Genomic DNA, 25,091 nt, shown 5'->3' on the forward strand with positions numbered 1-25,091 from the left:
TGACTCCCTTAGTATTGACCTACATATAGGTACATAGATCATAGGCGTATGATGGGGTAAACTCCAAGTTATCAATTCCTGAAAATCGACTCTTAACCATTACGCCAGAGATGTCATATACCCATCGTCTGCACTACGCCCTAAGGCCACAATCCTTCCTTGATAGAGCAGATAATGACGCATTCTTAACGCAGATGCCAGAGATAAAAAGTTAAGGGAAAAAAATGGAATATGTGCTTGCCTTTTCGTCCGATGAGAATACATACCTGCCCCTCATCTTCCCAGAACTAATAAACAGTAATGGTCTAGTATATTTGGTAATTGAAAAACCAAACCTGCTAAAAGTGATAAATTCATATAGCAAATATCGGAGAGCTTAGAAATGCTCCGATTTGCAACCAAACGAAAAAGGAAACAAAAAAGATGAAAGAGCAGAGGGTAGAGTAAAAAAAAAGAAGGCGAGAAAACTGGTGCTTTTTATAATAAGCTGTGAATTTTCATAACACTTACGTGCAAGGCATCTACACTATGTCTGATTTAGTGATCCGTTTTCTAGTTGTATTTGAATAAGAATTCTCCACAGGAGAAGTCGGCTTTGACGATGCACCAGGTTTCTTTGAAGATATAAGAGCTGAAGACAGCAGAGCTTCAACATCTGCCCTCTGTCGCTTCCTCCTCGCAATCAAATCTTTAGGTTCTTGTACAACACAAGGTTTACTATCTGATATCTTACTGCTACCTGGACTCGATCCATTTGAAGCTGGGCAACTTGAACTTTGACTCGAAGTATTACACCTGGGATTTTCAGAAAATCTCCTAGCAGTTTTTGCCTTTTTCATCAGTGAACCAGGATCTGCTTTCTTACGTCTACCCTGCCCCTGACTCGATTCATTTGAAGCCAGGGAAACTGCATCTGGACTTGAAGTATTACACCTAGGAGTTTCGGAAAATCTCCGAGCTGTTTTTGGCTCTATCATCAGAGAACCAGGATCTGCTATATGGGTGCTACCCTGAACCTGACTCGATTCATTTGAAGCCAGGGAAACTGAATTTTGACTTGGAGTATTACACCTTGGGATTTCAGAAACTCTCCGAGCAGTTTTTGCCTTTTCTACCAGAGAACCAATATTAGAATTCTGTTCCAAATGTATAGATTTATCTTCAAGTATAGCACAACTTGAATGTTTTCTTACACTATTTTCAAAATCAGCTGAATCTTCGCATTGCTTCACAGGCTTTCTTTCACTCCTAGAAGCTTCTCTGGAAACAATATTCTTGGGGTATTCATATGCTTGCACCGGTGATAGTAAAGAACTGCTTCCCAACTTGTGTGGGCCAATGGAATTTGATGAACTGCTATGGACGGTGCCCCTGCTTGGCTCATTGTTTGTGCTAATACTGTGCTTTAATTCGTCACCAGTTTTAGTACGGAACCTCACAAATTTGTTTCCACGCTCAGCATTTTTCCCTCTTTCAGTGTTATTATGGTGTCTGGAATCCAAATCCAACTTAGAATGGCTACTTTTGTGAGATGAAGACACAGCCTTAGTAAAGATTGAGCTATATGGCCTGGTAACTGAAATGAACAAATTCCTTTCTTTGGAGTTCTCGATCATAGCAGCCCAGTTGACATTTGTTTGCAATGTCCTGGCATTGCCAACTACCCACAAAGAGAATTTGGCTCTTGTTAAAGCAACATTCATGCGCCTGACATCTGCAACAAATCCAATACCGTTGGAACTAGATTTTGGTGTTTCAGCACTAGAACCAGAAGCCCTAACAGTTGAGAGTACCAAGATATCCACTTCACGCCCTTGAAAACCATCAACAGTGTTGAATTCCATGTCAGATATTTGTTCTGCTCCAAACACAGAGGAAAACCGTGAACGTAATAGTGAAAGTTGACTCCGATAAGGTGTTACAACCCCAATTCTTCGAGAGGTAAATTCAAATGGGTATCTAAGATAGTAACCAGAATAATGATAAGTATTGCACAGTAGCAGCACAATTTCATGGATCTTCCCAAGCAGAAAAGTCATGCTTACCTTTTATTTAAGAACTTCAATATATCAACAGCTGCCTCAGCCTCAGCCTCATTAAATAGGGATACAGAACTAGAATTTTTACCATGATGCTCGTGACCATCAGCAATATCAAAGAACATGTACGGGCTAAGATAATTGTTCTCATGGAACAAAGCTGACCTATCTGCCACCTTAGCACCATTCAGTAACTTACTTTCATAAAAGTGCATCGAAGGAAATCTGCATATCTCAGGATGCATTCGATGCTACATAGAAATGGAAATATAATATTAAGTAAATTGAACAGCTATGACCACTGAAAGTTGTAGTTAAACTATTTTCTTATACAAAAAGGTATCAAATTGGATCTTCAACTTTCTTGCTGGTAGCACCAAATTCAACAAGGATGTTTACTTTATTAAATAATATATATTCTCAATCAACTTACACCTAGTGGTGGATATCTATGTAAAAAAGTGACATCAATCAACTAAACCAAAAAAGGAAACGTGCTACACAAAATAACTCCACAACATGCATATCATTACAAAGTCAAATACAAAGTTATCATTCATTTAAAAGCCGCGGTGTAATACTCCAAGTCAAAATTCGCGGAAGAGAAAGACCAAAGAAGACTTGGTTAATAACAATAAAATAGGATAAAATTCATTTAAATATAGATGAAAGTATAGTAGGGAATCGAGCCCAATGGAGAAAGTACATCCATAAAAAAACCAGAAGGCAGATCCGCTATCTTAACGGTCCTCCTAGTACCAACCCCACGGATATGGAGGGAGGTAAATGCAGATACATAGGCGCTGGGCACATGGTAGGTAAACCCCAGGTTGTCAGTTTCTGAGAATCGACCCCTAGCTATTACGCTAGAAATGTCATGCACCCACCATCTACGCTACGCCCTAGGGGCTAGGGGCAAAGATTTAGTTGTATTAACTTACACACACACATGTGATAGATATATGGCTAAAAAATTGTCTAAGAATCATGAATACTTCTAGTTCTCTTGATGAGCTATAATAAATAGTAGTGACATGAGATTTTTTACTCAATTCTCTTTCTATATGCTATAGCTATGGGTTCTCATCAAAGGGTCAATCCTATGCCCTTATGTTTTTGCATGACTACTAGATGAACAAACCAATCATATTAATAAATAAACCTCAAGTATATTTTTCAATTATAGATGATATTGTATTAATTCGAAATCATGTAAATAGATCAAACTCAAATCTTTACTTGTGGGCAAACAAAACCCTTTAGAAAGTCAAAAAAAAATTAAGATGTTGATAAAAAAAAATGAATGTATGAAATGCAATTTGAGCAATAGCAAAAAACGATGCAATAGTTAAGATAGGTATACAAGTTGTGTTAAGAGTTTTAAATATATTGGATATATTGTACAAGGAGATATTGAAAAAAAAAAAGGCAGCCCAGTGCACGAAGTTCCCGCCATGCGGGGTCCCGGGGAAGGATCCATTGTACGCAGCCTTTACTTTTTGCAAGAGACTATTTCCAAAATTCGAACTCATGACCTTTTGGTCACATGGCAGCAACTTTATCGTTGCGCAAAGGCTCCCCCTCGTACAAGGAGATATTGATGGAAAAATTATTATGAGAACAAATAATAGATAGTCGAAATGGAGATAAGCTTCTTCAAATCTTTTGTGATTGTTGTGTGCCCATTGGGCCGAAAAAAACAAAAACAAAAAAAATCAGCTAGAAGATATTGATGAAGGCATTATTACTAGTATAAATAATAGGCACTCAAAATGGAGAGAAGCTTCTTCAAAACTTTTGTAATTATTGTGTGCCCATTAGGCCGAAAATAATTATAAGAATGTGGAACAATAACTCATATTTATGGAACAAAGTGGAAGCTATTAAGAAGCAACACATACGAAAAAACTAATATAACAAAGATGAAAATTTAAAGATGGATATAAAGTTACTAGAAAAATAAAATACATACTTGTACCTCAAACAGATGAGATAGACTCCTAAGCCATATTGAAAGATAATAAATAAATTTCATTGGTTGAAAAATTGACTCTACTGGAGTGGAAGGTTTAAAATAGAAAGAGATAAAAGAAAATGTTAGTCAATATAATTAAAAAAATAATTTCCTCAACATTGGTTAACAAATGGTCTTCATGTTAAACATTCTAGTTCCTGTCAGTTTAAGACCTTGGTAAAGATCTAAACTATGATCTCATGAGATCCAATGAAAAAACTAATGTAACAATTTGAAGAACGAAAACAGAATTTCCTTTTGGTCCTGCCTCAACCCCAACTTCCTTCTCTTGAACCCATACATAAAGAACTCAAAAAAAAATATTAGAAAAGTGAAAAAGAATTATTTTCTACCTCCAAAAGTAACAGTTTCAAAAACATGGGTTATCAAAAAAATTCTGTTCTAAAACTAATGATTGAACTTGAAAAAGTAAACCCAATTTATTTATTTGAATTCAAGAAGGTGAAATAATATGAACCAAATGAAAATTCAAAAGATAATAAAAAGATTGATGATGGTAAACAGAAAATAGTTAAATCAAAATCAGATTGATGATGATCATGATGATTAACATAGTCCTTGAAATTACATTCTTTCATAAATGCACACAAAGATTAAGATCTCAAAAATCTCTTATCAAAACATACAACACTTTGGTGTCATCTATATTAATTAATGAATAAAACTTAGAACGAAATAAGGTGACAAAGATTTCCAAAGTTGTATTTCTTTTAGTTTCCTTTAGCAAAAAAAAAAAGGAGCAAAAAAGAGGAAAGAAAGAAAAGGACTGAAAAATATCTTCTTCACTTTTCATCTATAGTTTTTGTTTAAATTGGGCAGAAATCACACTATCATGTGCAGTAGACTTTAAAAAATTCAAAATTATTTTCTTTAAATTTGTTATTTTTAATATATTTTTAACCAATAAAATTATGAAATTTAAATTTTCCTCTCATCTATAAACATTTTGCAATTGTTTTACTATGAAGTTTTTTTCTCTAGCCTCTTTTCCCTTGTTGTTCCTTTCCAACTTGAATCTATGTGGAATTTCATCAACCTATAGCCTAATTACCTGTTCATTAAGCATTATCACTGGGTGACCAGCCCTTTGCAGCCGCTCAAACATACTGCACTCATACAGAAATTTGCTGGCTACATCAGAGAATACAGTAGCAGGAAGCTGCTTGGGATCACCCACCTTCAAAAAAGCCCATTAATTAAGCTACAAGTCTGATTGATACTCTATTACAGTGAAAATTATATAGCACTAACTATGCAGGACATGATTAACATAGTTACCATTATACACTTGGTTCCTTTGGACTTGAGTAGCTGAAGAGGAATTAATGTTGCAGGTTCAAGAGCCTGTAGTAAAATTCAATAAGTTTTCACATAATATTGTTCAGCCATGTTATATTGAAGAAAATTAATAATAATGCTCAAACACTATAAACATACTTGAGCTGCCTCGTCAATAATAACAGCATCAAACAAGTTGTGTTCAGAGTGAACTCCAAATCTATTGTTAGAAGCAGATTCAGAGCACACACCATATATATCACCACCACATCCACTAAGGGTTGTTACCACAATTTCTGCTTCCTTAAGGATAGATTTTCGAATTTTCCGCTTGAGAGACCAACTCTCTTCAGAAACTTTCTTTTCTCGAGTATGAGCAGCAGCGAGATCTGCACAGATTGCTTTCTTCTGCCCGTACAACATATTGAGCTTGGCACCAATTGCTGCATCAGACATCTCTAATGAATCTATTTTTTTTAAAGATTTATCAACATTCAAATCATTGGTGTTCAATTCATTTTCTTCAATTTTAGCACGTTTAGATTCATAGTATCGGATATTGTCTACAATCTTTTCCAGTTTTGCACGAAGTGAACTCGAAGCTTCTACAATATTATCATTTTTGCCTCCAGTTTGGTTGTTCATTTCTTCTACAAGTTGTCGATCAACAAGTGTATCAATGAAGAAGGGTAGAGAACTAGGGTGAACTGTTTTTAAATTTCCAACGCGCACTAGATATGGTCTATAGGCCTTCCCATCATTTCCATAAAGTCCCTCACTGATTCTTGATACCAATTCATCGACTGCAGCATTTGATTGGGCACAGACAAGTATTCTCCCCCTTGGAGATCGTTCAGTTGGTGCAGAGGAATCATTTTCTGCATTATTAATTAATTGTTTAGCAAAGGCAGCATCCTGCCAAGCTTTTGCAACTGCAGCAGACTGACTGATAGGCGTTTTTTTCTGGTGAGATTCATTACTAGTTGACACTGAACGCATGCTTGATATTCTGGAGCAATAGTTCTTAGGTAAAGCAAGCCACGCACTCACTATGGCAACAATGGTTTTAGTTTTGCCAGTTCCTGCAACATAAAATAAGTTTAAGATTGTGCAAAAAATCTATGAGAAACCTTATCAACATCATCAGAGGTGAAATTTACAAACCTGGAGGACCCTGAATGAGAGAAAATTCAAAGTTTTCCTTGGACTCAGATGATCCGATGGCAAAGCTTATAGCTTGAAGCTGACTATCATTATATGATGATATCAAGATCTTCTGCAAGGAGTGAGAAAGTTTTTCCAAAAACTTTTTAGATCCCAAATATCCAGCAGCATGATTCAAAGGATTTAAGATGATTGGAAGAACAGGGATGTCATTAAGTGAGGACAGGGCTTGAAATTCTCGAAGTTGGGGAGTGATACTCATTAGCCTACTTAAAAACCATTTACTTCGTTCAATGAGCAGTCTTCTCACTTTGTTGAATCTTGAAGAACCATTTGGAAGATATAGCCTGATAACAAGAACTATTGAATAACTTTTGTCATTTTTTTCACGCCTCTCCACCTAAAAAAACAACATATGATAACACTGTAAGACACTCAATTAGTTTTGAGTAAAAGATCAAATCATAACAATACCTTTCCCAGTACATGCACATTCTGAGCACAATTTTGCAAAGGTTCCTTTGTAAGCAAAACCAAATCATTTTCTGTGCACATTCTTGATGCGACACTTTGAGTTGAATCAAGACAGCCACGAATCAGATGAAAATCATCCACCCTTTCAACTGAAACTATACTTAAGTTGTTACAGCACATATCTTCTGTAGAAGTCTCTAAGCGTGCGTTATGTAATTGAGCTTTGAACTCTTCCAATACCAATGGCCGGAAAATCTGCACATAATGGCTTGATGACTCAAAACATAAAGGAACTTTTTTTAGTCTAGTTGAAGATTTTCCATCATCAATGCCAGAGGTCAAACCCACAAGGGAAAAATAGTCTAACTCTAAGATGGGTCGATACCAGTCATCTAGTTTAGGAGGTTTAAGCCTTCTGATCCCAGATTCTTTTCTATTAAGAAAACCTACTTTGTTTTTAGTTGGCAATTGAAGTGGTACAACTTGCCTTCTAGGTACAGATATGCTTTGCTTTGTTGGAAACAATTTAGAATGTGTAGGTCTATTAAGTGCATGTTCTAGTATATCATCATCTTCACGTATCAACTCTTTGATAGCAACAGCATCCTTTTCTTTTAATAAGGAAATTTTTTTAGCAGATGGCATTTTTGCTTGGCTAACTGACTTGTCTTTCCTAACAGATGAAATGTCCTCGCTTGTATTAGATGACTTAGTTATTTCTTTATCTGCTCCTAAGTTCTTTAAAGGAATCAAAGGTGTGCTTGCAGAGGTGGACGACTCTGATGAAACCATATTACCACTAAACGCATCATTCAGTGGTATATTATGAGAAGAGAGCTGAGTGTTCGTAGGAGATATTTTTGAAGAAAAATTCTGAAGATTGTCACTTGGCAAAGTAGTATCCGTCTGCTTATGGTGATCTGATGAGTTCCCTATGCCAATAAAGTCAGGAGAAACTGTTTCTTCTATTTCATCATCTGAAAGTACAATAACGTTTTCATTCTTAGCTGACTGAAGCAAGGTCACCCCAGCACTAACATGATCATCATATAAACAAGTCTTGGGAACAGTTTGCTTCTCACGGAAAGGCTCAGAAAACAATAGCATTCCCCTTTGCACTTTATTTTCTGATGCTTCTTGAGTAAGTGATATCTTGAGTTGACGAACTCTCTCTTTAAGGTTATCAATCGGCACAGTGGCTAGAATGCAAGAACAAACACATAATTAAAAATGAACCAAAAGCAAAGTGATACAAAACAAAAACCAACTGATAAATCTAACCCTGTAACATAATTTCTTGAATGACATCTAGATTGCATGATATCCTAAGAGTCCGTGAATTTTTTAAGTGGTTGAGAAGCGTAAGTGTGCACTGCTTCCAATGCCTACTAACAACAATAAGAGACGATCTCCCCCATTCCACCAAATCAGACAGCCACTTAGGATCAAGGATATCATACGTTAGGCATGCTAGATTGCCAGACAACTCAGGTGAAGAAAAACTGAGGCTTTCAAAAACAGCAGGCAGTGCCTCGAGCAACCGTACACTTGTCATCTGCAATAACATGACATATGAAAATTATTGAATGGATAAAAAATATCCTCAATGAGCCAAAGGGACTCGGGAGTAAAAAGCAGTCAATTAAAACCAGGTTTATTCAGTATCCATCCGGAACTATACAATTTCAATATCCCGTCATGATGATACCAGGGCATGCTAAGGCATACTTCAAAACGTGTTCTATGATCTATTCAAATGAGTTTTAATTCTACAATTCCCTTCCACTTAGCTTATCTACAAATATAGTTTACTACAAGTTAATTTAATTAAGATTTTAGAGAAATAAGCTCCAAAAATATAATAAGCATTTCAACTAATGATTATACCTTCTTAATATCAAAATAAGCATTCATGCATCAAATGGGGGAATTAGTTCTTGTGGTTTCATATAGATCAATTGCATAATTTTCCAAAACCATGTTAAATAAGACTCCCAAAGCAAATGGTATTGGGATTGATTTCTCTAAATATATAAATATATATAGGTTAAATACTGGAAATTGGACATGCACAAACAATTGAAACTGAAACAGTTATAGGTACATCTTGATTTCTCTAACTCTGACCTCTTTTCTACTGGGAGTGTTCTGATTCATACATCTCTTCCCCTCCCCTCTCTTTTTAGTGTTTCATTTCCTCCCTTATGATCAATAGACCAAATCAAAGGAATCATAAGAAAAGAATCTTAATATCCGAACTGGTATCATCCATCAGTGCTTCTCTTACCCTCCCTTATCATTATTGTTTCATCTCTTCTCATGATTGACAAACATAATTAAAGGATGAGTCATAGGAGAAGAGAATCTTTTTGTGTTGATCAATTCTGGATGGTACTAGTAGGGGCAGGCAGTCCTAATCAATACCATAAAAATTGTGTTGGCGTAAGAAAGATGGTGACATTTATTTGTGCAGTCATATTAGGTCCCTGTCTGCATCCAAAAACAATACAGTTCGTCCATGCCAACTGATACCAATCGACACTTGGAAACATGAATGCAAAATGCAAAACCATCAAAAAGCAAACAATGTGTCATTGTCAAATCTAACTAACAAATAATTGAAAAGGTCAAACAAGTTAGGACTATGAAATGTAACAACAAAATTGAAGAATAGTACCTGACAAGATTTGGAATTGATTAATTCCTTCCCATTCTTTAAGCATTTGACAATTGATGGCCATACAACTGCTGATAAAGAGCAACAAAATTTCTCCCAGGATTTCATATCAACTATGGTACCTGAGTTTCCATCAGATGTGTCTGGCAAATCTTCAAAGCATGGTTGATGCAAAAAACCCCCATGAAATGCATGATTTTCAGATTTGAAATCCTCTTTAAATGATATTAGATTGGCGGTAACTACTTCCTTTAAAAGTTTGCGGATGATGAAAAAGAGGTGATGAAGATTATGAAAGTTTTCAACAAGTGAATCAGTTAAGACCTGAGATCAGTATACACATTGTTTGTATAAATTGAAAGATTTTTGAACTTTTGAGGGTAAAAAAGGTACTAAAAGCATAAATTTAAGTTGTCAAACATGATATATAGCACCATCTCATTGTGATAAATACTATAATAGTCAATATAATTTCAAATGTTTAATACATTGACCAGTTGTGTTGGTCTCCCTCAACCGTTAGGCTATGTTTGATTAGGGGTAATGTAATCAAGCTTGTAATGTAATTGGGCTTGGAATGTAATTGGATTACATGTTGTTAGTCTTGTAATTCAGATTACAAAACTTTATTACATGTTGTTGGCCTTTTGTAATTCAGATTACATTATATTAGCATTACAAGGTAGATTACCCCTCACCAAACATAGCCTTAACAACTAGTTGATTCAATCAGTGTATCTATGTTTATTGATCATTTTTTAATGTCTATACCATCTTAACTTATTTTGCATAATTTTATCCTCTACTGCAGCTACCAAAGAAAATGAATACCATAAAAAAAATGTGACTAAAGAAGTTCAAACCCTGAAATTAACTCAAATTATCAAATGGTATAAATCGAATTATTCTTGAAATGCATCAGATTCACATAATCAAAGATAGCATTACTTCAAAACAAAATTGGAAAACTGGTTGTTTGATCATGCATCGAAAAGATAATGGGTTGCAACTATTTGTAGATGATGTATCTTGGACAGGATAATTAGTTTGATTTCTACAAACACTCAAGGTAAACTAAGATGTCATCTGGAGGTTTGAAGAGAGCCCACAGATGGAGAATCACTAAGAAGAGTAGTGACACTGAGATGCCATCCTTGGCCTCTTTGCTTGGCACGATGGAGAATCACCTTTCATCTCTTCTACTTAAAAATAGAAAATCACAAGAAAGACTAATTCAGAACTAGACTTCTCCTTTCACAACTACTCGAGGTACCTTTACTACTAAAGTTGACTTTGACACCACCACATGATATAGACCAGTGCAACAGGGAATCAGAAGTTGACCCATCCTAAATTTGGTAGTTCAGACAGGTGCCAGCTGGTTCAGCCTGTCTATGTACAGAACAGTCAGGTGCCACACCCCTTCTCAAGCTGAAGACTGCTAATTGTGAATGAAAGAAAATGTTTTGATAGAAGAAATTTGCTTGCTAACTCTCTAAATGAATAATGGTTCACTCATTGAAGCATTTTGCTAGCCTTCACTTAACATCGTAGCTTTCCATGCACAAAACTATTAGTAGATCTTCTAAAGAAACAAGATGAAGACTTCCTCACTGTATTTAGTTCCTATGAGATTAGTGTCATTATGTGTATTCAATTTTTAGTTACTATGCCTAATCATGTATGCATACTAAATACATTTAATTTGACTATCATAGGGAAATTGTAGTATTAGACAGCGAAATTATTAGGATAGGAGATGATGAGTTACTTATAACTAAGAGCTTTAAGTATCTATAATCGTTTTTGCAAAAAGAATGGAGGGGCTGATAGAGACATTTTACATAGAACACAAGCATAATAGTTGAAATAGAGGCAGGCGTTAGGTGTTCTTTGTGATCATAAGATACCTCTAAAGATTAAAAGAAAGTTTTACAAAACTGCACTATGTTATACGGAGTTGAATGTTGGGTTTTGAAGTGAGCACATGAGCAGAAGATAAGTCGCAAGAATGAGGATATTAAAATGGATATTCAAACATATGAGGATAGACGGGATAAGAAATAAGAATATTAGAGAGAAAGTCAGGGTGACAACTATTGAGGGAGCACTCTGAGAGAAGCGTTTAAGATGATATGGACATGTGGTGACCATTAAATGCTTCAATTAGGTGATGTAAAACTATAACAAATACGCACATTGACCAAGGAAGATGAAGGAAAAGAAGACTTGATTAGCAACAATAAAACAAGAAAAAAAATTATCTAAGTATAGATAATATAGTACAGGATAGAGCACAATGGCATAAGAGGATCTATATAGCCAAGTCCACTTAGTGAAATAAGGATTGGTCATTGTTGTTGTTAACTAATGCTTTATTTACTTTGAAGTGTATATAGTGGAGGGAGAGTAATCACAGGCAAAAATTAACACCATAGTAAAGGAAGAGAAAGAAGAGGAAAAGATGGGAAGAAAAAGAGGAACACGAGAAGGAAAACAAAGAATGGAAGATAGGTCTCATGACAACCACGGTCAGCAATCGCAACTCATGGCCAAACGGATCTTGCAATGATCTGGCCGTGAGCTCGCAACCTCTAAAACTAAGAATTGCGACCACCAGAGCCATGAACCACAACCAGATGGCTTGGTCATTGAGGCGCAATCATGAATCGCAACCAAGTTGTCTGCTTGCAAACTCCATTGCTACGAATCATGGCTCGGTCGCAAGCTCACACCCGTTATTTCATCGTTAATGTTGTAAATGATGGATGTTGGTTACTTGAGTTCATCCAGGGAGTTGCTGTGAGAAGGATGAAAACTCCATTCTGGCTAATTTGAGGTGGGCAAAAAAATATTAGAGTTGCTGCGAGAAGGATGGAAACTCAATTCAACCCAATTTCGGGTGGACAAAAATATGAAGAAAAAAATGATCCATGGATGGATTCATAATCTGTCGTCAAATTATTTTTTCCCCCTTTTTTAATCCACCCAAAATTGGGCGAAACAAAGTTTTAAGTAACCGATCAATTCTTTCCTTCATCCATGCTCCAAAGTAAACAAGACATGGGAGTTCTAAACTATCTATTATGTGCATCAGGGGTTTGTGACTGGTATAATACAATCTTCAAAGGAAGAAATGAAAGCATCATAATAAAGGGCAACCCGGCGCACGAAGCTCCCGCCATGGCAGGTCCCGGGGAAGGATCCATTGAATGCAGTCTTACCCTACTTTTTGCAAGAGATTGTTTCCAGGATTCGAGCCCGTGACCTTTTGGTCACATGGCAACAACTTTACCGTTGCGCTAAGGCTCCCCTTCAAATGAAAGCATCATAATAATGAGTAAATAACACTCAACTTTCCTTGACATTGAATATGAAAAATAAGACAATACAAAGCTAGTAAATTTTCTATCAACTTATTGATATAAATTTGCATGCTTAAAGTAAGTCTTAAGAGATATTTCTCAGTTCTTGATCCAAGTTAGTTGTGAAGCAAACCCAACTCTTGCAAGCAAAATGTCAACAATATGGATGTGGACTATCCATTATCTGAAAAATAGCAAGTCCACAATCGCCCAACAATAAGAAAACATGAAGAAACCAAGGTCACCATTCATTTTATTTGATTGTGGTCGTCCATAGGAAACGCAGTAGTATGACAACTGATTTCAAAGAGATTGATCAAAAAATACCATACCAAGGTGAAGTTTTTTTCAATTGATAAATTGCAACTATAATGCATAACAAATTGACAAAAAGTTTTACTATTGGTGCGACAGTATCACTAATATTTTCAATGATTAGATACATATTAGACATTGAAATAACATTTTTGATGTATTGCCAGATCAATAACACATTGCAAGTTGATGTGACAAATTTATTTCTAATACATTAGAAAAGGAGCTTAGTGCATAATTACTGTAATGTATTGTATATAATTGAAATGCCAGATTGCCAACTGAAAGTTGCATAAGGACCACAAAAAACAAATTCTACTCATAAATATAGATGGGGCCTGTCAATTGAAGCAGGTCTCTGAGTATTATGCCAAAAAACCATGTCAATTCAAAGCCTACCTGTTGCAACACAAATCTCAACCCGGAAAAGATAGCAGACATAGAAGTAGCACTAGAGCAAAGAAACTGAAGCCCTGAAGTCAAACCTCGAGTCCTTGAAACATGTTCCAATATAACTCTATCGACTTGTCTTATACCCTAACCAAAAGGATGAAAATAATTTAAGGATATGCCTTCAAAAAATATATTATATTAAAATCACCATATATTTTGATATTGCATGCAGCCAACCTCAAATAATTAAGAAAAATACAGCTTGGGGAGGATGATAAAGATTAGATGGATCTAGAACGTAGATAATAACAACATACGAGAATTATGCACTTCCATTTCTTCTTCCTTCTCAACTCTACTAGCTTATTTTGGTGCCGAGTTAGGAGCTAGGTCAAGCAACATATGGCACAGAAATGGTTATCAACTAGTTTTATTTGTTCCAACCAAGGTTCAAAATCTTGAATTGTATTGAAGCGTATTGTGCTAGAGTTTTGATCTTTGACTCAAATGATATTATTTTGGTGCCATGTTAGCATTCCAAAATATGGTGCCAATAGCAAATTAGAGGTGGAAGGAGGAAGTGAATAAAGAAAAAGAATAAGAAAGACAATTTGTGTCCATCTACAATGGTACAATTTGGCATTGTTTTTGTATGAACACAAACTACAAAAAAATTAACAAATATTATTTCAATTCATAATGGCATGTGTTATAGCATGCCAAATTTTGTCGAATATCGTATGAGATTTCAAATGATGGCCCCAACTATTTTAGATCAGGCACATAGATATTATCCTCCATTAAACTCCATGCAAAAGCAATTAAATTATTTTTATTCAATCAACAAATAATGTCTTTGATCTTCCTCTATCATTAGACCTCCCACTTATAGCTTCAATTCTTGTAACTATAGAATCTATTAATCATCTAAACATGTCTATAGCATCTTAGTCCATTTTGTCATATTTAATATGGAAATATAAAATTGTTCTTGGATATTAGTATTCTTCTATTTTATCGTTTCCAGAATTCCATTTCTATCATAGCATTTTTATCTCTACTAAATTAATATTTTGTGCATATTGCTTTAGTAGTCGAACACTTCAATTTATTAAGTATGGTGGGTTGTACCAGTCTTAAAAGTTTTCTTTCAACAATCTCACAAAACAAACTATCATATCTTCGTCACTATCTCTTTTTATTAAATAATAGACCAAGATGTCTCTTATAAAAATTTTATGTCGACTCATCTTAATTATTCCATCAATTTTTTTATCATTGAAACCACATTACATTTATTCAGTTTTACATCATGGAAGAAAGCCAGCATTCCTGGTGCTCAGTCATCTCCAATTCTTTATGTCCATTGTTTAGCAGCTAGCATGGATTCTTTTACAAGTCACTCTTTATATGTATATCAGTGCTGACCAACATAACATGCCAGCATAGAACTAGTATGATTCTCTCCCACCAATACTAGAATGCATCTCTACCACAATGAATAAAAATACTTCACGAAATTAAAATAAAATTGGAACCCTTACATCATCCGGATTTATAATCAAAAGTATCAAGCTCTCAGCCATTTTTGGCATCCAAGTCCACTGCTTATGAAGTTCATGTCGCTCTACTTGCAATACAAAATGGGCAGCAAACCTAATCAAGTGTCAGAGATCAGTTAGTGTTTATGATAGAGAATAGCAAGGAGGTAAAGAAAATTATTGTTGACACACACCCATATCACATGAAACATTGTATCATCAACTAATCAAACTGTTAAGAAATGCATGGATCTCTTATCAGAAGAACATTGATATACCTTTTGAGTGTTTTTGTTAAAACCAATGTCCTAGATGAAGCCCTGACAGAGTTTCTACATTCCTTCCCATCACCACCATCATCTGTTCCAGTAGGAATTTCCCAACCAAAAGATGATGAAATTTCTCTAGCATTTACTGACAACCATTCTTCAATGGAGGATGATAATTCCATCATAGAGGCAAACTCCAATAATGATATGTGAGACAAAGCCCAGAAAACAGCCTTGGAAAAGGATATAGGAAGCATAGAGGGTTCTATTTTAATTAGAACTTCGAACCATAACATTGGGATACAGGCCCATTCTGTACATTCAAAAGAGGTAAGTTTGTTTTGGGTGCTAAATTCACTCCAACAGTTATCATCCTTCTCTTCAACATCATGAGAAAATAGTTGTTCATCCTCATCAACAACAAAAACTTGGTGGGTACTTGATTGACAAGTTGAAGTTCTATTCTTCAGTTTCAAGGAAACCAAAGCAGAAGCATCAGAAACTATTATGGTATTGATTAGATCAAATGCTGGCTGACGCAAAGAGGAATGCAGAGATGAATCCATCAATGAGTTGACCAAAGAGGGACCCCTGCCAAACAAAAGATATGGTGAACAAGCAGATGGTGATCATGTAAAATTATACAAAAATGAAAACAAAATGGTGAGATGAACATAAAAATGTATTCCTCAAAACTGTGCATTCTATACAAAAACCGTTAGGACATCAGTTCCAACATGAGCCATTATTAGCAACCCACAAAATGGGATCCAGTACTATGTGGAAAGCTTTGCAGTTTTAATTGATGAGTGCAAGACTATAGCATAACTATTCGTGCTTTATTGGCAACAAAGGTGAAACCGTCACATCGGCGGCCCCTCCAGGGTGCTTCCTCACTGTCTGGATGGGAGATAAATCACGGGGAGCTTCGTCCGGCAACAAGAGCGCATGCAAGGAGAGTTGAGGCAACCAGCGGGGCATTCCACACTCGCTAGGAATCCACCCCAAGCCTATTAGCAGTAATACCTTTGCATGAACCAATTGCAAGCCAATTGCACCAACCCGTAGGGGTAAGTATTCATGCTTTATTGGCAGCATATGAAACCGTCACCTCGGCAACCCCTCTAGGGTTACCCCTATTGTCTGGAAGGAAAGTAAATTACGAGGAGCTTCGCCCAGTAACAACAGCGCATGCAATGAGGGTTGAGGCAACCAACGGAGCATTCTGCACCTAGTAGGAATCGACTCTAAACCTATTGGCAACAACACCCTTGCATGAACCAACTGTGCCAGCCCATCAGGGCAACTATTCATGCTTTATGATTTAATGTTAGGTTGTGAAAGTAAAACGAATAAAAGTAAAGATGAGAATTTTAAGATGACTGATTATTAAAATAAGATAACAGGGAAGCAAAAACTTTAGCATTGGATAATTAAAAGATAACTAGAAAATAACTATAGAAACAGAGCAGATGTTTTCATAGAATACAGAATCGTAAAAATAGTACAAGGTCAAGGAAATAGCAAATTTAAAACAATTATCACAGAAAGAAACAATTACCAAAAGCACAAATTTGCCAATTGCTTACCACATGTGAGCGCATTCAGAAGGTGGGCATGGAGGATTCAGCATATAACCACGATGTACAATAAGAAGAGAAATCTGAATAAAATAGAGAAATAAGCAGCACAAATATAGAATCACTAAAACCAATACAGTAAGGAACCAATGTTGATCAAAGTCATGTGAATCTAGAGATCATCCTACCTTACAAGAATTCTTTCTCATTAAATTGCTGAAGTTTTTACTCTGAGTTACTTGATGAAGAAGAAAATAAAGAAAATGCCTTCGTTGTTTTTCATACTCTCCATCTTGCAAAGATTCAAGAGACTGGAGTAAGAATTTAAACATAAATCAGATGGTTGAATTAGCTATAAAATGAAGAACAATTTAGAAATTGAACTAAAATAAGAAAGGACTGCTGTCAATCAAAGTAAGAACATTAAATATTTACAGTACCAAATAGAAAGAAGCTAATGAAAAACCTGTAGAAAAGGTAGAAAAAGATCAAATATTTCTTTATGACTTTTCTCATTGCGGGTGTGAAAGCATTGTCCCAATAGAGTGTTGCGCATCATACTGGGAGACAGTGTTGTTCTCAACCATAACTTACATCCTAGAAATGAAACGCAATGAACCATAATCATGTCTCATGCTAGTTACTAACTTTTCTAACATTCAACAATCAAGTAAAATACTGACCAAGCATTTCAAATAGTGTCCTAAGGCAAGCAACAGCAAATGAGAACTCAGCTGTGTCATCACTAACATGGTTGAGTACTATACTTAAGAAAATAGGATATTTCTCCAGTATCCCATCTTCAAGGGCTTCTGCCTCAAGAAAGCCAAGCCTACAAATAAAAGCGAAAATGATTCCACATAAAGACCATTCATGCAAATAAATTTATGAAGCATGTAACGTATAAGGGGGAAGCTTAATTTAGCATCCAATAAAAAAATCACATACAATGTTTTAAAGCCATTCCATACATTTATGCGCTCATGCTGCACTCTTGGCCTTAACATATCTGAGACTGATGGCAAAACATCTGCTTCAAGAAACCCAATATACTTTCGTAATAAAGCCTGGATAGACTCTAGATCTGCTGCTCTCCTAAAAATGATATAGTAAAACATATTATAATCATGATTCTGTTTCCAATCATGTAAAATTTTGAATGGAAAAGTTATTGTTGCAAAAAAGAATTGGCAATGATCCTATGGCTAATTATTTGTAGTATCAAGCAGCAATGGTAATGGACAGCAGCAGTGTGATGCATAACTTTCGATACTAAGCACTAAATGAGAATTTCTTATTAAAGAACTGACGGAGATTTCCTGTAAAAGAAGTTGCAAATCAGTATGGAAACATAATAATGAAACCATTTGAGCATACAACAAATTAAGTTTTTTTTAGCTGAAATAGGTTGGAAAGAGTTAAAATATGTTTGTGAAATAAATAAAAGACGGGATAAGGATTTAATAATATTTGCATACCAATCTTCCATATACTATAGCCATCATGAATACCAGAAGATGACTAGACAGTATATTTTTATGCTTCTGTCAGAATAACTGGATAAGAGCAAACCAGCAATCTAAATATGTATTTTTATAGACCATATAAAAATCTGTATGCTGCTAGCATATCCAGGCTCCTAATTATGTTTATGATTCTTTACATTTTGTTATTAACCATGCTTCATTGGCTTACAGGAAAATGTGATAACTTTCCTTTATTATTTATATTTTGTGTCAATCGCATAGGGATAAATATCAGCTGAAGCATTTCTGTTTCCATTAGTTAAGCCTAATAGTTTTGACATGAGATAATGACCTATAAAGGAAGCAAATACACACTTATCCTAATATAGTCTTAAATCTCTGCAAACAGAGCCATCTATCAAGTTTAGCATCTCAATAGAAAATTTTGAATTGAATCCCAAACAATCAATATGGAAAATTACCTCAGCTTTCCCATGCATCCAGCCAAACGAAACCCAACTGCTCGAGCTCTCCCACTTTTAAGAAAAAGTAGAGCATAAATCCCCTGTTATATGTACACAATCATCTATCAGAGTAAGAGAAACTAAAAAGAAGAGATGAAAACAGGTCCCAAGTCCAGCTAGTAAATAGAGAAATGATGAAGTAGCAAAGCAGAATTATAGAGACCACAAGAAAATTACTGGGTACTGTTGATTGCTTGAGAGAGTAACTTCATGAGACTCATCAACTGCCTCAATAAAAAATTGAAACTCATTGGCTAGTAATTGGTCGTCCAACAATAGAGGAAACATTAGCACCTGCAAAATGAAAACATGGCAAGTTATAAAATTTCATGATTAACAAAAAAATTGTTAAGAAACATCATGGATCAAAATACAAAATAACAACAAATACACACTCAAATGCATAAATCCATATAAAATCAGTTTATTAGTTTGTCATCCAAAATAATAAGCATTGCTTGAGAAAAACTAATGCAAAGATAAAATTTGCACCACATTTCTCATTGTATCAAATTTAGGGGATAAAAAGAGAGAAAAAAAATAAATTATGCTTGATATTTAATTTATATAAAAGCTCAATGCAAACTCTTTTCTTTGGTTAACAATTGCAAACTTTGTTCTTGGATGAAACTTCGCTAAGACTAAACAAGGACAAGAAAGGTATAAAGAAAATTCCTGAAATCAATAAATCCACAAGCACCTATTGAGGATGGAGTAACAAACAACATACTTCAACATCACACCAACAATTTCTGCACCCTAAACAAGGACAGGAAAGGTATAAAGAACATTCCTGATTCATGCAATCAATAAATCCACAAGCACCTATTGAGGATGGAGTAACAAACAACATACTTCAAACATCACACCAACAATTTCTGCACCCTGAGATTCTGGATTGTATTCCTTGCAGCGAATTTTTGCATTAATATTTCTAAGATGCTCTGTTACCCTTTCTTCGTCAAGGCATTGCAATACAGTCAGTAGAGGATCAACAGTATCTGTTTCGTACTCAACATTGTAATATTCTTGAGCATGATGATGTTGACATATACATTGGGTGCAGTGACCTAATTCTCGAGAAACTCGCTTCCACAAAATCTTGAGTGGTGAATCACAATTTGCATCTTTGAAATAATTATGGAATGTCTCCAAAAGAGGCACCATTAGGTCTGAGAAGTCACACCAGATATGCTTTTCCTCTGGTAAATTGACCAAAAAGTTGAAGGAATCTGAAAACCTGGAATTCAAGTCAAACTTGGACAATTAGGAGATCTCATTAAAAATAAATAGTACATGCAACCCAAAAAGTTGCTAAAAGAAAATTAACCGGTACCCAATAAACTCACCCCAATGCAATCTACCCAAATTTCCTCAACCAAAAAACTTAGACACCTCAAACATGAATTAATTTAATGGTATTACTTCTAATTACAGGTTTGAGTAAAGATTTAAAATCACAATGGGAGTCTTCCATCAGTTCTCTGTAGTTCATTTATGAGCTCAGGGCAACTTACTTTTTGCATACAACCACAAATGCTACATCTACATAACAGCAAAAGGATCACACATTAACCTAGGTGCAAACAGTAACAAACCCCTGCAACATATTGGACTAGCATTGCAAGTAGTTTGGCATCTATAGATACCTATAACTAACTAAACAACCATTTTAAAATAGTTGTACTGCATGTCTTGTGATAAAAAAAAAAATGTCATTAGTTGGAAAACAACACAAAAAAGTAAGTTATACCAACATTCACCACCCAGTCCTCTTTAATTTAATCCTCATTGATGCCATCAGTATGTATATTTTGCATTGTTTTAAAAGGTGGCTGCCTAAGCAATTATGGTAAGGGATAGCTTCGCCTAATTGTTAAGCAAATCTTTTAAAAAATGGCTTCATCCACCGAAATGGACTAAGCATTTTTAAGGACATAAGAATTTTTTAATAAATTGTTGGTTCATTTAATATTAGAAAGTAACCCTAATTTTCCCTGTTAGCCCATGCAATACTTATTGTTTGGTGAAACCTCCCATTCCATGTGATTTTCGCCTCTTCTTTTTCACCTATGTCAAAAACCTACACTAATTCTGAGTCATTTTCTGATCATCTTTTCTTCCTTGTCTTATATGAGTTCTCCCTCTTCTGATTTTTTTTTTTTCACATTTTCAGCATTAAATCTCTGCAAACATAGAATCTCTAAATTTGTTTTCAAAATTGTAAGGTTGTTTTATTTGGTGGCAATGTGCAAGATAAAATGTTTCATAATTATTGTGTTTTTACTGTTTATTTATTAATTAGGACATTCGTTTCTAATTATAAACTTGGGTTGAACATAGTTGATATATATCAATCAATATTAGTTAATTTTAATTTAATATAACTTTCTCTTCTATCTTAGTATTATTTTAACATTGACTGCTTGACCCTACCTAGATGCTAGGTAATAGACCAGTCGTATAACATGTATAATTGCCTTTTAAACCTTACTCAGCATGTTGATACAACATCAAGACGATGTTGTTTCGATCATGTACAAATACCCTAGCCTGAAACAATATTTTAACCATGAGTCCAAAATCAACTATTTGTAGAGCAAGGTAACAGGAGTTAGACCAAGTTTACAAGAGTGGCTATAAGTAAGTAATGTTTACATAAATGATGGAACCAATCAAGTGCAATAAAAAAAATCTTCTAACTAGATCCAAAATTGATTCCCTTAAAGAAATCAATGAGATCTGAGATCTAGGATTCTCCAACATCTAAATGAATACTAGTTGTCATAGCTCATGCCTACCCAATCCTGATTGTTAGAAACATCATAGTATCAAAGCAAGCCAAGGGCAAAGCATTCATCTATCACCTAGGAAGAAATCACTAGACAAACTCAATCAATTCCAAGTTTTGCCACAAAAATAAAATCACACCAAGGTTGTCCCCTTTAATTGTAACTCTCACTTTTCCTCCTCTTTTTGTACAAGTGTCTTTCCCTTCACCCAAACCATAGACTCAAGTGTAAGTCACTATCAGTCAAAAAGAGAGTAGGGAAAAGGGAACCCACAAAATGGAGCACCAACAGAAGCAAAGAGAAGTGATATCAAAATGCAAGACCGCGCTTCTATGCTGTATACATATGTTTATTTCAATTTTGATTATGTTAGTTCAAGTCTAACTCCTAGTGATTATCCGAGATGTATTTACAAATATGTCCAAAATTTAGTTCCAAATATATTGGAGCAGCAAACCAAATCTTAAAAAATATAAGGTTGACATCACTAATACAGTCATTTTGGAATTATGAAGTAATTATTCATTGGCATGCTTGTTATATTCTTGTAAACTTTAATCCAATTGGCTTTTTGATTGTTGTTGACTTATATTTTAAGGTAAACAAGTTAAGTGGAAAATAATTGAATGATTGTAATTCATGTGAGTTTATCTAAACATTCTTTGTAGCATGTCAAGTAATGGCATGGCATGATACTACGATTGTATCATTCCAATTGAAGGCTAAAACTCTCGCATGAGCTACGATACATTTAAAAACCATCTATTCTCTTCTTCCCTAGCCCTAAATATAAACTAAATATATGTTCATAGTAGTTGCTCTCACCCCTTATCAACCCTCTCAAAGGAAAAAATTGTCATGTACTCATAAAATCTAATAAACATCCCCTTTTGTGCACTGGGGTCCTACTCACTTCTAGAATATACATTAGTTCCTTCTCCCTACACCTACAACAAGCATTACTCTTTCCCAGTATCTCACACTAAAGAGAAAAGGCTCCCACAAATCTTACTTTGCGAAATTCACCACCATCCCCATCGTGACAAGATTAATTTCCCCATCAAACCATCATGACAAGATTATCATTGCCTCCAATACCACAAAACCCAGATCATGAGCCAAATCACTTATTTTTGAAACACCGAAGCAAAGTTCAAAATTTCGAGCCATGCCAAAGTTTTAGTCTTTGATTGGAACAAGTATCATGCCGATGTTTCAATACAAGGTGTTGCTAGTGGATTGGAGGTAAAGAAGGAAATAAAGCATAGGAAGGTGACATTGTCTATGCCAAGAATGGTTTTAAATCGCATATCATGCCAGGCAAAATAGTCGAAACATATTATTCCAATAAATTACCAAAACTCATTACCACTAGTACAGACAATGTCTCCTTCCTTTCATCTCCTTCCTTCTTCAACCTCCAATCTGTCACCGGCACTATGCATCGAAGCACCGACACAATATTGGATTAGTGTCTTTCCGATCAAAGATCAAAACTATGGCACAACTAGAGATTTTGAACATTGTGTCAAATGGTATCAAGTTTCAGTGATTTACCAAAACGATTCACTTTGATCATTTCGTCCCGCACGATACGAGATTTCAACTCATGCACCAAAGTATTTCCAAAATTATACTTGAGTGTGAGAATGCTTTTGAATAGAGGAGTAATCTTCATGTGCTTCTCAGTTTTGTCTTTGGCACCCCAGGTTAGACTTAGTATATATTAATATTATTATTTTAATTAGTTTTAATATAAAGTTAGTCCACCATGGATCAATTATTAGAAATGATCTGAGTTTATACAAATTTATTTTTATTATAATTGGTCCAAATAAATAATTTTGTCTGCCATGTTTATAAACATAGAAGATTTGCAACCATAATTGGAATCAAGCAAATTTATTCAAAATAATTTTACTCTAAATCTCAAAAAAAAAAAAAATGGATTCTCTTCCGCCAATGGATCCAACGAGATATGGTGGTCTAGCATCTCCTAATCAATGCTAGTTATTCGTCACCTGTGGTACTTGACCCTTGGTATTCATAACACATAAATATCATAGAGATCTGTTTCTATATACATAATAGTGGAGACTTCCAAATGATTGATGGGGCACGCTCTAGAACTGACAAATTTTGCAAATAAAGAATCCAATATCTCAGGAACAATACAAGCATTTGAAAACTTTTTGTGAGCAAGGGAGAATCAGAAAAATAAATTTTAAACTAAATCCAAGCAGCATTCTGTGGGCCGTTTCACTTGTTTTCTGTCTAGCGACTATTTAGAGACAAAAGGCTCGGTTTCAACTAGATAACTCTATCCAAGCATCATTATATGAACCAAATTCACTTGTTTTCCGTTTAACAACTATTAGAGGCAAAAGGCTCGGTTTCAACTAGAACCAGGTGCTGAGATATTGCTTCTGGACATCCCATAAACTGAATTGACGCAAACGAACATAAGAACTTATTCACCTAAACTATCATACTAAAAACTACTACCTGACTCGTCGGAGAAAATTCTCCACCTAGAAAACCAAGTAATAGGAGCGAGTAGTGAATCGAAATAAAAGATAAGCAGAATGAAAGAGAAAAGAGGAATATCGAACCATTCCTCCTTCACTCGAAGGACACGCCGTTCGCTGGACGGCAAAGAATTGTCCTCCTCTTCCTGGATTGCGTTCCACCGGTCCAAGAGCTCCCGTCGGATACAACCCTTCTTCGACATGGCCAGAGGCGGCATTACCTCTTCGGAACCAAGTCGTTGCAGATATCGAACTAGGGTTTCGTCAGCGCTCCTTCGCCATTGCCGTCTCCGTCTCGGGAGACAAGACGCTGAGGAACTTAATTTAGATAAAATTAAGAGAAAAAATAATTTTGCTTATATAGCATATGGTAGAAATTAAAAAGGATTTCATCTTATCAATTAAAAATAATACAATTAAAATAGTTTGGAACATTAATCCGTTTTAATTACGAGTGCATGTAAATTTTCGAATGACCATAAAGTATATCTTACTTTGATAATTATCAAAGGGTGCACTCAATTCTCTTCTCATTATAGTTTTCTAATTAAATCTAGTCCTCGGAGTTATCGTGCAGTAGTAGGGTATCTCGGTTATCATCCAAATATCTACGGTTCGAGCCCCAATTATGATAAATTTGTAAAAAAAATT

The 25,091-nt window shown here is 35.2% G+C and overlaps 1 protein-coding gene across 6 annotated transcripts; it reads right to left on the bottom strand.

Annotated features, from left to right (window-relative positions):
* Positions 1-444: 444 nt before the first annotated feature.
* LOC122002736 (uncharacterized ATP-dependent helicase C29A10.10c-like) lies at positions 445-24,764 on the bottom strand. Of its 6 annotated transcripts, XM_042558021.1 has the most exons (22): positions 24,525-24,764; positions 19,976-20,360; positions 19,298-19,414; positions 19,079-19,161; positions 18,079-18,225; positions 17,814-17,962; positions 17,597-17,727; positions 17,319-17,441; positions 17,140-17,213; positions 15,560-16,141; positions 15,285-15,396; positions 13,747-13,884; positions 9,668-9,991; positions 8,272-8,545; positions 6,991-8,189; positions 6,517-6,916; positions 5,512-6,434; positions 5,353-5,418; positions 5,126-5,251; positions 2,046-2,290; positions 1,194-1,959; positions 445-1,106 (listed from the first exon to the last, which is right to left on the bottom strand). In XM_042558021.1, exons 1-22 carry the CDS (start codon positions 24,656-24,658, stop codon positions 522-524), a joined length of 7,083 nt encoding a protein of 2,360 aa, XP_042413955.1. In that variant the 5' UTR covers positions 24,659-24,764; the 3' UTR covers positions 445-521. The 6 variants fall into 6 exon arrangements, with proteins under 6 accessions (XP_042413955.1, XP_042413954.1, XP_042413956.1 ...); XM_042558020.1 differs by having other exon boundaries at positions 445-1,959; XM_042558025.1 differs by lacking the exon at positions 445-1,106 and having other exon boundaries at positions 1,705-1,858.
* Positions 24,765-25,091: the final 327 nt, after the last annotated feature.

This window comes from Zingiber officinale, chromosome 7A (genome assembly GCF_018446385.1).
Source record: "Zingiber officinale cultivar Zhangliang chromosome 7A, Zo_v1.1, whole genome shotgun sequence".
Lineage (NCBI taxonomy): Eukaryota > Viridiplantae > Streptophyta > Magnoliopsida > Zingiberales > Zingiberaceae > Zingiber > Zingiber officinale.

Coding starts and splice junctions, on each gene's coding strand:
- LOC122002736 (XM_042558020.1), bottom strand. CDS start 24,658: ATGCCGCCTCTGGCCATGTCGAAGAAGGGTTGTATCCGACGGGAGCTC. Junction 9,992..13,746: donor TGAGATTTGTGTTGCAACAG/GTAGGCTTTGAA, acceptor TACTGATCTCAG/GTCTTAACTGATTCACTTGT. Junction 5,252..5,352: donor AAGGAACCAAGTGTATAATG/GTAACTATGTTA, acceptor GCTTTTTTGAAG/GTGGGTGATCCCAAGCAGCT.